General features: G+C 40.0%; 1 protein-coding gene across 1 annotated transcript; it reads right to left on the bottom strand.

Moving 5' to 3' along the window:
- Positions 1-2432: 2432 nt before the first annotated feature.
- Positions 2433-12200, bottom strand: LOC112557661 (proton-coupled folate transporter-like). The gene is made up of 9 exons (XM_025227653.1): positions 11815-12200; positions 10961-11122; positions 10206-10367; positions 9476-9688; positions 9130-9358; positions 5359-5601; positions 4110-4193; positions 3281-3437; positions 2433-3104 (listed from the first exon to the last, which is right to left on the bottom strand). Exons 1-9 carry the CDS (start codon positions 11953-11955, stop codon positions 2954-2956), a joined length of 1542 nt encoding a protein of 513 aa, XP_025083438.1. The 5' UTR covers positions 11956-12200; the 3' UTR covers positions 2433-2953.
- Positions 12201-15010: the final 2810 nt, after the last annotated feature.

The following is a 15010-nucleotide window of genomic DNA, read 5'->3' as shown; positions in this document are numbered from 1 at the left end:
GTGCGCAAAGATGATGTGGACGCTGCGGTCTCGACACACTCGTGCGCAATGTTCTGAGCCACCGCCCCAGGGATGCTCCCCACAAACACCACCAACGTACGGTACACTGGTGTCAACTTCACCTGGTCCTCTGTCTGGACATGGTCATCTACTTCAACAACACCATACTACCATGAAATACACACGAGCATTGTCACTCAAGGAAAATGTTCACTTCACTTTCAATATTGGTTCAAGAAAATAAAGCTACAAGGTTGAAGTGTTTCTAAAAGCAGAGAAGCGAAATAAAACACGTTTCCATGAAAGATGTTTTACTTTCAATGTTTTCGGAAGGAAAGGTCAAGGCTGATTTATAAATAATCCAATTACATTAATTTTAATAATAAATAAATTTTAATATTTAAAAAAATAAACAAATTTCTATTATATTAAAAACTAAAATACTTTGAATAATAATAAAATAAAATGCTTTCAATAATAATAAAAGAAAATGTCTAAAAAACAATAACAAATAAAATCTCAGCTCTCTTTATCTAAGAAACCTATTTTGTTGTCGATCGCTAAAGACCCATTGGGTTTGCACAACTACCGACTTTTTTAACGGAATAAATCTTATTGATCTCTAGTAGAGTAGATTGGAGTTTGCGTTGTGAATTCTGAGCTGCCAACCGAAACAGTAAACAATTTCGGAAAGAGCCGAGCCAGCAGCATAGGCTCACGGCAAACCCGTGTAAACAGGTGCTACGTGCAAATAAACAAACATTAATCTGAACCTGGGAATCCGATCCTCATTAGGTAACGAGTGCTTAAGAGAAAGAATAAGGAAAAGGAAGAACAGCAACAAGGATCACAACCACGAAAAAAAAAAAACCAGCGGCAACAACAACAACAACAGCAACAGCAATTAGCAGCTGTATCAAGTCATAACAACCTCTTCTTTTGTAAGCTGCCATCCCAGTCTTACACAAATAGAATGAAAACCGTTTGGGAGCGGCTACGTGCGTGCGGGTACAGGTGTCAAACAAAGAAGGAAGCAGAAAGTAAAGCAACAAAACACATGACACAAACAAAAATGGTCTGATAGGCAGCAAGTAGAAACAGCAAATAGGAAGTTAACATGAGAACATTATAATCAGTTTCCGCGCAGCGCACCCTTTCTATGCATCATTAACTTTCTTTTTCAAACCCGTTTTTTGCTGATGTCAAAATGGTCTCTCTTTACCTTGTTAGGAAGAGGAAAGTAAAAAAGATATATATATAATGGTCTGCAACAACAGCGGTTTTCCCGGTTCCAGTGTCCTCTTCTCACTTCCGAGTCGAGGTCAGCTGAGTACATATTCCATCTACAGTTCGACCGTTTTTCTTTCAAAACTGTTCATCTGAAGACAGAAAACCCTAGCGTGGACACTTACAGTGTCCTCAAGCAGTGAACGAAGGTTTCTGGCAACGTGTTGGTGCTTGGGAGAGTCTGATAATCATCTTTCCATTTTCTGGAAAGAGTAAACCATACACAAACACACACAGAAAAAAAAAAATCCTGTCAACGTGAAAACTGATTGCCTCGCACTAGAAAAACTACCAACGATAAGCAGCTTAAAGAAAGACGACCTACTGTGAAGTTCGGAGGATAAATGAAAACAAAAAGACAAAGCAGATAAAGAAAGGAATTTATTTCTTTTTCTCGCTCTTTCTGTGCGTGTTTGTGTGTAAGAGTACACTTACTTGTTTGTAAGAGCTGCTACAATCTTTCCTAAGCAAATGACTGACATTACTGCACAAATGTGGTTTGGCTGTACAGACAAACATTGTTTGGAACTGTCTAGATGTTAATGTTAGGCAGAACATCTGTTAATGTTGCACGACTCTGTCTCTATTTGTCACTGTCTCTATTTGAAGTGACGATGCTGGTATCCTCTTCATTTCAGCAAGAAACGTGGGTTTCATAATATATCTCTTGACAATCATGTTTCTATCCTCTGTTGTGCTGCTTACTACAAACTTTGCAAGACCATACTCTCTTAATTCAGACTACTAAGATTCTTATTTGTTCTTTAGCTCTATCTACATAAGACTATTGTATCTTCTTACAGTTTGTCCAGAGTACCTCATTCACAAGCTTCAAAATGTCCAGATCTCGACTGCTAGTCTCGTCTTCCAATGAACATGCAAACCATCCCTGCATACTCTTGATTGGCTATCAGTTAAAACGAGAATTAAACCTGTCAAAGCCGTCAATTAAAGTTCTTCATTAAAGCTGTCAGTTAAGGCTCTCAAGTCTTTATTACGGATTCTCAATGATGAAATTGTGTTTCTCTTTATATCTGCCCTTGCTGCGCATTAGTCTTTGTTGTGTAATTTGAACATGTCCCCAAAATAAATTCAAGAATATCAAAATAGACAAAAAAGCAAAAAACAAAAACGAGAATAGGGCATGGATTTTTAAAACTGTTTATTAAAAAATCCGGCAAACCCACCATACCTCTTCTTCTTCAGGAAACATTAAGGACACTTCAGGAAATATAAAGAACATTCGTTTAAAAATGTCTGATGCTGAATCGCGAAATATCAATGATTGTTCAGTGAAAAAAATACAGTATGGAAGTGAAAGCTACTCATTAACAAGTAATCACCATTTCCAAGACTGCCTTGATTAAAACACAAGGTGGTAGCACGATCTCTTGGTCACGTCCAGAGAAAGAAAGTCAACATGCTGCTCCTGATGGCGAGGATATCATTTTCATTAATTAAAAAAAAATTAATGTCACCTTTGTTTATCCGTGATTTTAACTTTACATGCAATCTTTTACTTCACACGGAGTAGAAATCTGGTTTGGAATATGAGACAAATGTCAAGCATAGTTTGAGATACAATGTCATGGTTGGGGAGAGGTCACGGGTCAGTAAGCTAGCGAGTGACTCGAAGGTGGGTGCAGGGGGAACATGCTCGCTCCCTTCACATTTTGCTGGCCACCCTGCTGCTTGCCTCGTCATTCAGTACTGAGGAAGTACAAGTCTCTACACTATTCACCTCGCTCTCTTCTGACACTGCTGACTGGAGAGGTTTGGACAGATTCACTCCCCGCTTCAAGTCGAAGTGCTGCCAGCTGCAACCCAAAGTCAACAGGCTTACAACAGTTCTTTGACAGAACTCTTAACTTTAACCATCCAGATATAATGTCTGGCTAGCCAACTAGTGCTCGAAAAACATGTCAGACTGTCTCAAACTACACAATACTTGTTTTTTTAAGATTAGAAAATTTGTAAACATTTTGAATATTACCAAACAAGGAAGAAGCAGGCCGCGACTAAAACAGCAGCCACGTGAAAGCAGAGGCCATCGTGGAAAGAGAGAGATGCGGGGTACAAGCTGTTAAAGAGGAGGGTGGAGACCAGGGTCACGACACCTTCAGTGGCTGCCACCACAGAAAACAGTCGACCTGTCACAATATGGTAGACAGTGCAGTTTAGAACAAGTGCAAACAATCTGAAATCTACTTCTGCTTAAAAAGCAAAGACAATATACATCCACAAGTATCTGAGGTTTGCAAAATGCAGCACTTGGGGAAACTATAAGTATAGACGTGCTGAGGCGATATCAGCTCATCAGTCGTATTGGAAGCTAGTCTCCTGGAGAGGTGTGTGTGGGGGGGAGGGAGTGTTAATAAAAGCCAAGGGCGACTAAAAACCTAATTATCTGTCGCGCAACAGGTAAGTATGTTTCTTGTTGCTCCTGGATTTTATTACAGCGTACGATTCAAAGTGGCAGGTGTTCACTAGTCAGAATTTCAATTTAATTCTTTTCCTTAAAAATTAAAAAAAAAAAAAGTTTATAAGAAAGAATGAAAGAGAATTCGGGGATAAAATATCCTACAGGAGATTTAGGCTCCCTCAGAACTGAAAGGTCTGGCCTGACATATCGACATCAAGCTGTAGGGACTTGTGGATGCTTTTCATGTGACTGCCACTTTATCTCAAAAGCTGGCCTCCAAGTGGATTAATACATATATAGGCGAACAACAACAAAATTAGGCTTCACCGACATGGCGGAGGACTAATCCAAGGGAAATAACGCCGTTAGAAAGGGGCGGACGAACTCGACTGTCAGTTACCTTGTTCCCCTTTATTTACGAAATTGGCCATAGAAGCCCGAAGTCCTGCCGAAGGGAAGCCCTGCAGAGCACCCAGCGCAACAACTGAAAAACAATCGACAAGGGCTCAGCTTACAACCAGAGAAATACATCAGTCAAGTAACCTCTCATCCTGGTACTACATCTTACTGCTGCCTACATCTCTAAGAGTTTCTCTCTTGTTTATTAGCTAGACGAGAGGTGAAAAGCGGTCAGTGACATTTTACAGCCTCGCTGACACATGACAGTCCCTACGGCTTTTTTTTTTTAAATAAGAATTTCCAGGAATAATGGCACTTCGACATTTCCACTGATAAACAACACCATGTCTACTTTTTCAGATCCTCTTTACAGAAAGCCCTCATATAAACTGTTTTATTACGAATCCCAATATTCGAAGCTAGACGGCTCTCAAATAAGTGTTCATGCCCTAAAATACATTTTTAACAAGTTAACATCTAAAACTATTTGCTAGAGGAATTACAACTTATTTTTGTCTGTCAAAAATATCTTGAGCTACATCTCACACACACACACAGATGCATGCCACGTTTTACGTTAATGCTATTATTTACTAGCAGGATAAAGACGAATCAGATATTTGACATTGCACTATTTTTAAGACATTACAGTTTCGTTAAAACGTTGTATAAACTATTAATAAGTGATGGTACGACTTTTTACATATGTATGTATATCCACCCCTTGTGATAGGGGCCTAGAACCTAAGCAGTAATTAAAGTCATCATGCGTATTTTTTCCACCTGCGGTTTAGTATTTTTGTTGCTTACACGATGTCAAACCATCAGCTTAGCTCCCCTTCCTCTGTGTGTGTGTGTGTCCCTCCCCACCTACCCAACCCCACCCTCACCCCAAGATATCATCCTTCCGAGCGAATATTTATAATGTCCTTGCTCGCACCAAGTTCCCCATTTACACTCACATTTCGTTTACCTGCGTCTTCTTCTGCGTCTTAAGCACTCAATCAAAAATAGATTTATAGCCTTTCGCTATGTCGAATAGGTTCAAAAAAACCTCCTTACAACGAAAGGGGGAGGGGAGAAGGAAAACAAAATATATGTCGGAAGTATGTACGGGATTAGAGAGAGCAAGTCTCAAGGACAGAAAGACGAACACAATAAAGACACGCACTCTACTCCCAAAGCAAAAAAAAAAAAAAAACTAAATGAAAACAATAAAATAAAACAAAAACGGAATAAAGCTAACATACCTATAAAAACAAGCCATTGCTCCTTCGCCAAGCCCAGCACGACAAGGCCAGCAACTTTGGACACGATGCCCGCCATGATGAGAGTGGTGTCCCGTAGTTGAGTGAACGTCTTGAGCAGCGGCAGGAGCAGCAGAACTGCGACGGCCCGAGTGAAATTCTGTGCACCACTGAAGTATCCGTACTTTGTTTTGGAAAATGATCGAGGGGAACGAACGAGAAATAAGTACAGAACATCATTTTCCCCTGAAAGAAAGAAATGTGTACATATAATATTAATTTATACATAAATACATCATTACACACGTTTATACAAATCAGTATTTTCTCGATAATAAACTTTTAACCAGAATCATTGTCATGTTTTTTTAATCTTTCTCAATCGCCCACACAGAAGAGATTGCAATGAATGTACAATATAATAAAGGACTGTTTTGAATTCATCGCATTCACGAAATGATTCGCTTGATGTGAACTAAGTACAGATTTTTTTTTTTAGGCTGCACCAGAATAACCTCAAGTTATTTTTGCCGCTTTCCCTTTGATGTCCCGGAATAGCTGGATTTTAAACTTAGCTACATCCTTGTTATATTTTCCTAGAGGTTGTTGAAACAAATAAGTCGGATTCAGTTCCCATGCATTCCAAACAGGTTATCGGTTAAAGCATGCCACACTTTGTTGAACATCTGGAAACGAACAAATATATGGCGACAACTCTCCATATCTCCCTCAGAAATAACTTAAAAATTAAAGATCGTGTATAAGAGATAAGAGCAAATATTGCTTCAAGTGATCTTGATATAAGGAGGAAAATGTCGAGGGAACGCGTGGAGGAAAAAATTCTAAATAGTAAATATTTTGAAAGAAAATTATTTTTCTTTCTAGAGTAAATGGCTCGAAAATGGCACCACCCTCACACCCCGAGAATCACGACGTTTTCAACACCTCACTCCCCAAACGATCTGAAAAGGTCAGGGATGACCTTTACCTATCCGTATTTTATGCTCTTCCCATACATTTCCGTTGCAACATTGTTTTGATGTACATTATTATGATGATGATTAATGTTATTTATTAAGGGCAAGGCTTCGACTGAACTTTTTTTTACGGCAGCTATTAGAATGACGTTTTCTAAGAGGAAGAAGATTAATGACTTCTGGATAAGATGCGTAGAGTTATCAGTAAAAACCCTGTTCTCCGCTTAATTAAACACACACACACACATGCACGCACGCAAGCATACAAACACTCACGCGCGCGTGCAGTCACGCACACTTAACTCAGCAGTAGTCTACAATATAGGTTTGTAAAATTTCTCTGTTTCAGAATGTATGAGTAAATCGCCATCAAAAATGCGAGCATGTAAATAATATAAATATACAAAACTGAGACACAGCAGACTCTCACGCACTCTCTCCACACACAAAAAAAGCAAATATTAAGTTTATTGTGCATTGACAGTAAGATACGCCAAACGACGGCTTGTATTCTCCGGCTAATCGCAATAAAATATTCTTGCAAGCTGAACTGCAAAGCGAATTTTTTATGACATCTATCAGCCGTTAATGCTATTTTAACCCGTTTGTTCTGATGATAGGGGAGTACTTGAATGTCAAGTAAGCCATATTTTTGTTTTATTTTCCTAAAGGTTTTCGAAGGGAATAATTTGTAGTTGCCATTACTGGCGTCTTGTTTCCACCCACACACGTACCTTATATATATATGTGTGTCTGTGTCTGTCTTTTTTTTTTTTTTTTTGAAGGGGAGTGATTTCACCAGGCTGCTTGTCTGAGCCCTGCTAAGGTCTGTAGCTAGAAAATTCCCTCTGCCCACCCAACAGCTGGTTATCAGAAATAGGCACCTGATTCTGTCAATAGAGGTAAATGCGATGTGTCGTGCCCAAGACAACTTTCTAGACACAGTGAACTAGTTAGTCTTGCTGCCCCTTCTCCCCCACGTGGCTAGGGAAGGCGCCCTGTCACAGTACTTAAATATTACTTAAATATTATTATATTAAATATATACTGTGACATGGCATGAATAACGTCTTCGAACTTTAAATTCAAAGTGGATTTTCCAACAAAGAAAATATCAGCCCATGTTATTAATATGTCCTCTCTAAAACAGGGTCCAGCAGGGCGCTGGCTATTCCGCATCTAAGTCCTGTGGCCAGCAGCACGGATTCTCGCTAAGTGCTGGATGGATCGCTGGCGCGCGAACACTCGGCTAAAACTAAAACTGCTCATGGAATATAAGCTTGTGCCGAGCAGCACACCAGCTTACAGCGAATTTCGGAAGACAAGCCGACAACCTCACGTGCAAACCAGTGCCTGATCCCCCAGACGCTATCTACCTGTGGGAAATACCTCGTGCTTTGAACATGCCTGTTTCATTAAAATAAAGAGCCTCGCCAGGCAATTTAAATGTTTTCACAAACATTTTCATTTGGACGTCGTGCAAGGCTCCTGAAGTAAACTTGCCAAATGTTCTACTTTACATGTCTTCTGTCTTCTTGAATCATATGTAGCATTCACTAATTTATTTTCAGCGACTTGCAGATTACTACAATGTTGTGTGAGCAATAACTGTGTATGATTGTTTATAGCTATACTGTCTGTATGCAATGCCACATGACTTAAGCTCATACATGATCATCATCTTTGTAGACAGGAATCACTGAATTCCTTGGACTTGAAGTCTGACTAGGTCAAATTGTCTATGTCCTGAATACTGGAACAAGTGAGACTGTTTGTATCTGGTGTCTTTGCCAGACTCTGCCAAGGCAAACATTAGCTTCGTTATTGTTATTTTGACTTTGTCACAATAAAAATTAGTCCGGTTTGTTAAAATACAAATATCTCAACTGATTTTGAATGCAGTTCTGTCTGAGCACCAACAAGTGAATCGCCAAATGAAAAAGTTTAGTTTTTTAATGTTAGTTTTTATTTTACGATAAAATAGACTGTAATGGTTCTGTGTCTATCAGCTGACTTTATATCTGTGTCATTGTTAGTCAGGAGACCACGAGTCCAGATATGAACATGAAGATTATTAATGTTACGATATTTATGTAATCGCGGAAAAAGTTTCAAATTCAATCATTACATTCTACACAAACATGCACGCACTCACTGAGAGAAGGTGAGAGACACCACCAATTTTTTTTAATGTAAATGGTTTGTATTTGTCTCTTACCTTGCCAGAATCGGACAAACGCTAGTTATTATCTTCGTCGTCGATGATTTTTTCCCACTAAATGAGATTTGTGTCTGCTGCTTTCCGCGGGAATGTTCTATGTTCTAAACTTTCCCTTCTTTACCACAAAGATCACATTTTTTAAATTTGGCTTTAGCGTCCTTCACTTTTTAAAGCCACGGTAAAAATGTTTAAAAATGTTCATATGTTAACCACAGCTTATTAAAGTAAGACTTCTTTGAGGACATAGTAAGAGGGTAACGATGCCAGCGCAAATAGCGACTGTCAGGTCAGCAGGGGAATGATTCTACAACCTTCTGTCAGTTACCGGCTCATACAGAAAAACAAACAAGTACAATCAATCTTTAAAAAAAAATTAAATGCTTCTAAAATTTAGCAATAAATATATGACTTTTCAATTATTTCCTAACCCGCACCGACTATAATTTTTAGTCGCATTCGTTGTAATTCACGACACTGATCCAAAATAGAAAATACAGGACTAATTAAATCTTCTAGAAAGTCTGATCTTTTAATATTGAAAGATTTCAAGAAGTTATGAATATTGCAAAAGTGTACCTGTCGTTGCGAGCTGCAAGATGTCAAGTACAACGATGAAGAGGATCAAATGAACCTTGTCGAAGAAGTCGCGCTGGGCGGACAAGAAAGCCCACATATCTCGAAGTGGATTCAGACACGTGACCTGGCAGCATGAGCGCCCAGCGTCTGACCTCTCGTTCGGGTCAGGGTGGCCGCGTTCTGGTCTGATGTCCGGTAAAAAGAATATGGCATAAGCCAAGGCTGCTGACTGCGCAGATTAAATTTGTGTAAGAAATAACAACGCGTCAAAAACCCATACGTACAAACAACCAAACAGGTATGTAAACACACACACATCAGTAGACAGTTAAATCCTGTTTTTTACCTGACAAGCTAAAGCGATGCCGAAGACGGGTGCGTACCCGAGGGTATCGACCAGCAGACCCGACACAAAGACGCTGACTGCGCCTGCGATGTATGTGCTGGCCTCCGCCACCCCCACCCGCTTCATGCGAGAATCTGGCTCCGACAGGTGAGTTAGGTAAGTGTAACAGGCCATAAGCATCGCCAGGTAACTGCCGCCGAGTCCAGACAACACCTATGAGGACAATTAATACTTGCGAATATTATACAGGCTTAGTCAAAATTATGTTAACACTTATGTGGTAGAAACAATTTATTCCCAAAACATACATCACATGTGCAAGATGATTTATAGCACGGTTTCAACCTGTTCGCCATCGTGTTCAACAGCAACAGTATCATTTGAAGCCCGGACACACATTCCACAGGGATTAGACATCACAGTCTGTATTAGTATTAACATAATTTGTTGTTGTTTTAGAGGGCGACTTCCCACAAATAACATCATTTTGACAAACCCTTTACATATTTTTTTCTAGCGACACTGTAGACTTAGTAAACCTCATCTGCGAAACACCCATATGCATACACGCGCTCGTACACGCACACGGACACGAACGTTCACAATCGGACGCAAGCATGCTCACGTGCACAAACACACGAGCACACGCATGCAGGACAACATACACACATATATAAGCGCGTTGAACAAGATACAAGCATAGTTCTGAGAAATCCTGCTATAAACGTACAGGTCCAATCATGAGGTAATGAGGCCACCAGTCCATGTACACTGAGTTGACGATGTTGCTGACTGAATACAGAGCCCCACCCAGACATGGCACCACCACCGGCAGACGGCGCCCAAAGCGGTCACCAAGAGGCCCTATCAACAGCAGCAGAGTGAGGGTCGCCTGCAGACAAACAAAGCCACTTGTGATCGTGACCACCTCCCACTCACTCCCTCCCTGTAAGTACCCGCGCGTGTTTGGAGGAAGTTATCTCTCAAAGTGGGTGTTTTCCCTCCCAGCAACTGCATGGTAACCTGGCCATTTGACCAGATATTTGTGCGGGGTCGGGAGAAAAAAACAACCCAAGAAAGATAATTATTTTTTAAAATTGCACTCCACACATGACAACTGTTATCAACCATCTAATATTATGCCTAGCAATGAAACGTTTCATAGCGGGCTGCCGCCATCTTGCACTTTTCCCCCCATCGACAAGAATATTGGCAGTCCATATAATTATGAGTTGCTGCTAAACTCTTGGTTTACCAGTCGAGGGTAAACAAGATGAGAAAAAACATAATATAATACCGATTCTGTTACATGTACTTGTTTAGGGGCTCAAGGTTTTTGAATTTTTAAATATAACTATCCCAACCCCTCACTATCACCCTAGCGTGCAAGTGCCAAATATTCTCAAAGGGAAGTGGCGAAAGGATGAGGATGTCCGGAGAGAGAGAGCGATACGGGAGGAGAAGGCAGGAAGTGATCGACTTTACCGGGATAGTCATGACCACGTTGCTCATCATGGTCCAGTAGGAGGACAACGTCTGCACTTCATCTTCCAGATCTTTGTGCAGCTTGGCGAAGGTATAGTTGCTGAGTTCACTGCACTGGCTGGTGTTGAAGAGGAACAAGCAAGACTTGTCGTATGCCAGAGGCTACAAACAGAATGAGAAAACTCAGAGATAAGACTGCCGAGTGTTACTGAAACATATACACATATCGTCTAAATATTTCTTGTTATACTCTGACGGGACTCTTGAGATAGGGTCAGCAGTCTGACACAATAAAGGCTATTGTTACAGATGGACTTTGAATACTCACTTGAGAATCTAGCCGTTGTAATTAACCAGTCGAGTGGACCACTAATGTGGAAAGCCTTATCATCGCTAAATAGGACAGCGGTGGAAGGAGAATGAGAGCTGTTGTCGTCGATTAGGATGTATATTTTCATCCACTTGCGCCCGCAAGAGCACACGCACGTGAATGCTCTCTCTATGTATGAGTCTCTATATCTATCTCACGTATGTGAGTGTCTATGTGCATATGTGTGTGTATGAAGGAAGAGAGAGAGAAAAGGGCTTGGACCCTGCGTTCTAAACCCATGCATAGGAGAAACACGATTTCCATGCACGATATCCGTGTAACCATGCATCATTTCCAGCTAATTAAAGTGAAGAATGACTTGAAATATAAGGTAAAAATAAGCAGACTCCGATAGCCATTTAATCAGATATCGTTCAAGAGGAAGGAGTGCATGTCACTAATAAAGTAAGAGAGATGGTTAGGTGGGACTAGACAAAATCCAGGAGAGAAAATCATCGATGCCTAACTTTACGCCAGTGCTCACCATAAATGCTGCGAAGGTGAGGAAGGACGCGAACATAAAGAGCAGCAGCACAGGTTCCACTGTAACGGCGCGAACTCCGGAGCACAGCGACTGCCTCCATGTTGATGCCATGTGCACACGGCACGCTTCGTCCTGCTCCATCGCTGCCGCACGCGCGCCTTCGCTCGCCGTGTAACAGTATCTCCTTCGTCGCTCTGCTTTTGTCCGAAACTTCTTATCCTCCTTTCTTCTGCTGGTACAATCACTCCCGCCGTCCACACGTACGATGACTAGAGTACATGACTGATGAAAACAAGCCGCCCTCGTGTCACGAGTCAACGACCTTGCTCGCGCGGCAGGGGCAATCACTCAAGAGAGTTGTGGGCCTTGCAACACTTATCGCCCACTCGGCCCGCGTGTCGGACCCTGGCGATGTATTGGGCCATGCTGACGGACCACGTGGAGGAATCGTACGAGTTGGCTGTTCGGTGCAGACGACTTGTACTCTTGATGAACCCGCCGGTTCAGTCATCCGATTACAGCGGAAAATATTTACGTCTCTCATCCTCAACCCCAACTCCTACAACTCCCTCCAAGGTCGAGTTGTTTATAAGCTTGTTGATTTGCTAGAGATAAGTCGAGTCTGGGTCAAAACTTCTAAATAAAAACAAAATCGACGGTTGAAGCTGAAAGCAATTTTCGTAACTACATAATCTGCCGTAAAACGTCAAGTGTCTGTCGCAAACATCTGTTATTGCTATGTCTATGTAGTTTATATCAAACACTAAAGGTCGTCATTTAGTGACATTTACCCTTTTTTCGGGTCATAGAGACTCGTCGAGTCCTCACTTATCTCGGGGTCAGCTCTATGCGAGGGCATGGGGCACAAAGAGGGGAATTTTCTGTAATTTTCTCTCTATAGCTATACAGTGCATTTTATACTTATAGAATTCATTCCATAGCTTTACATTTCATTCTCTCTTATAGAATGCATTCTGTAGCTACAGAATGGAATTGTATATATATATATGAAATTAATTGGATAGCACATTCTGAGTATAATATAAATGAAATATTTGGGTTTTTACAAAGTTTTTTCTCTCTAGAGCAATAGAATGCATTCTTTAAGTATAAAATGAAATTTATAGCTATAGAATCCATTCTATACTTATAGAATTGAATTGTATAAATATAGAATGCATTATATATGTATAATATAAGTATAAAACGCATTGTATAGCTACAGAGAGAAATTTAAAGAAAATTTCCCTCTTGGTACCCCATACGAGGGTGGGCTCCATATAGTATTCTTACGGGAACAGTTTGTAAAATAATAAATGTCTTAGGACATATTTTTTGTTTACTAGTAGTCCATGTATCTCTGCATTATAAAAAAGTAATGATTAACTATTTAACATACTGAAATATGCATCCATTGAAACTGATTAGCTTTTGGAGATTATAGAAATACGATGTGATTTTTTTGCGCATTCATTTTATTCCTCTTCAAAAATAATTCAGAAGGTTGTTGTGTCCGCAGGCAATACCACAGCGCAAGCAGAAAGCAAAACAGTATTAAATGTGGAAGATTAATTTATTTTGACTTTGTTTTGGCTGCGTCATGGAATGGATTTGGGCCTCTTAGCAGATTTTATGGACATTTTGAGGGCTTCAGTAAGCAGGATCATCACTTCTTAGCTACATCTGTATCTTAAACCCTAAGCCCTAAGCCCTAAGCTTCTTTTCTTGTTTCATGGCCAAAAAAAGGGTGCAAATAAAGTCGCGAATGCAGAGAGCTTTTCATCTATTTTCCCTGATACAACTTGATATAGACTGTCTGGAATTTCAGCTACAAAGGCCTTCTTTGCCATCAGCTCAAAGAAAAACTTACTCCATATATAAACATAGGTTTAAATGTAAATGTCTACTTTGCATCACTCTTGTTCTAAATAGCAGATATGGAACTGTTATCCACGTAAAACAACCAAGGACCATACATGGTTACAGCTAGTTTATTAAAACAAATAACAGTCTGCTTACAAAAATTTGTACGAAGCAAGCAAAGAAATGTCACCGCTACTAAACAGTCGTGTTCTTTAGTTCAACATAACAGGGTATCATGAATATGAGTATTATGATCATATAAAAGTGGCAATGCTTTCCAGTAATGTGTGCCACTATATTAGAATGCGTATAAAGTCCATTACAGCTTGACAATGACAGTGATAATGATCAACTTTATTTGTCCCAGTGGGCAATTTAAATATGAGAAGGTGCTCTAGTTACAGTAAAGTTAAAAATAAGTAGAACAAGTCCATTGCAATGTGCAGCGTTAAGACGTATATTAGCACGTGAAAAGAAGGCAAATTATATATATATACTATAAGAAAAACAACAAACTTGCATCAAGATTAATCATGTGCGCATCTGCAATATCACACACCACTGACACTTCATCTGAGGTTGAGCAGCTGGACCGCAGGTGGCACAAACGCTTTCAGGTGTCTGTTACTTTTGCAGGTTGGCATGGAATAGCGTTTACCTGAGCTTAATCATTTAAATTCTCTCGTTAGTACATGTTCAGGTATAGAAAAAATGCGTGAAGCTTTCCTAACTGTTGATCACAGAAAGAAGCTAAATCCCTGTCCGACACCAATTATTTTAGAACAGATATGAACACTACTGTTCAGACTGTTCCTATGAACAGAGAGATTGCGAAACCAGAATACAAATGAAAAGGATAAAAGACTCTCAACAAACGACTGGTAGAAACGTACTAAGATTTCTTGACTAACTGAAAAACTATTCAGCTTACGAAGAAGGTACATTCTTTGTTGGCCAGTGTGTTCGGTGTTTAAATTCCATTTGTATTTCTTCCAATTTTCTTCATAAATCATTCACTCCGCTAGTAAATTCCACTTTAGTAGCACATTTGGTCAGTTTCACCAAAATTTCTTTTTTGTAATGATTGGTGGTGATTCTACGCTTCTGTAGATACTTTTTCAAAGTTGCGACATTAATATTTTCAAAACTTTTGTTGCTAAATTCGATCGGTTCGCTATGAAATGCCATGTTGTTTGCCCACGCTAGGAAAACGCAACTTCTAAAAGGCCACAAACGATAAGCAAAATTTAATCCCCAATCTGTAGTTGTTTTTCGTGTCAGACTGACATGAGTTGATCAAGAAACCAGTTATCGAGACCCTTTAATGTATTTT

Source organism: Pomacea canaliculata, linkage group LG2 (assembly GCF_003073045.1).
Source record: "Pomacea canaliculata isolate SZHN2017 linkage group LG2, ASM307304v1, whole genome shotgun sequence".
Classification (NCBI taxonomy): domain Eukaryota; kingdom Metazoa; phylum Mollusca; class Gastropoda; order Architaenioglossa; family Ampullariidae; genus Pomacea; species Pomacea canaliculata.
The sequence above is the reverse complement of the archived record's forward strand: the minus strand, read 5'-3'. Positions and strand labels throughout refer to the sequence as shown.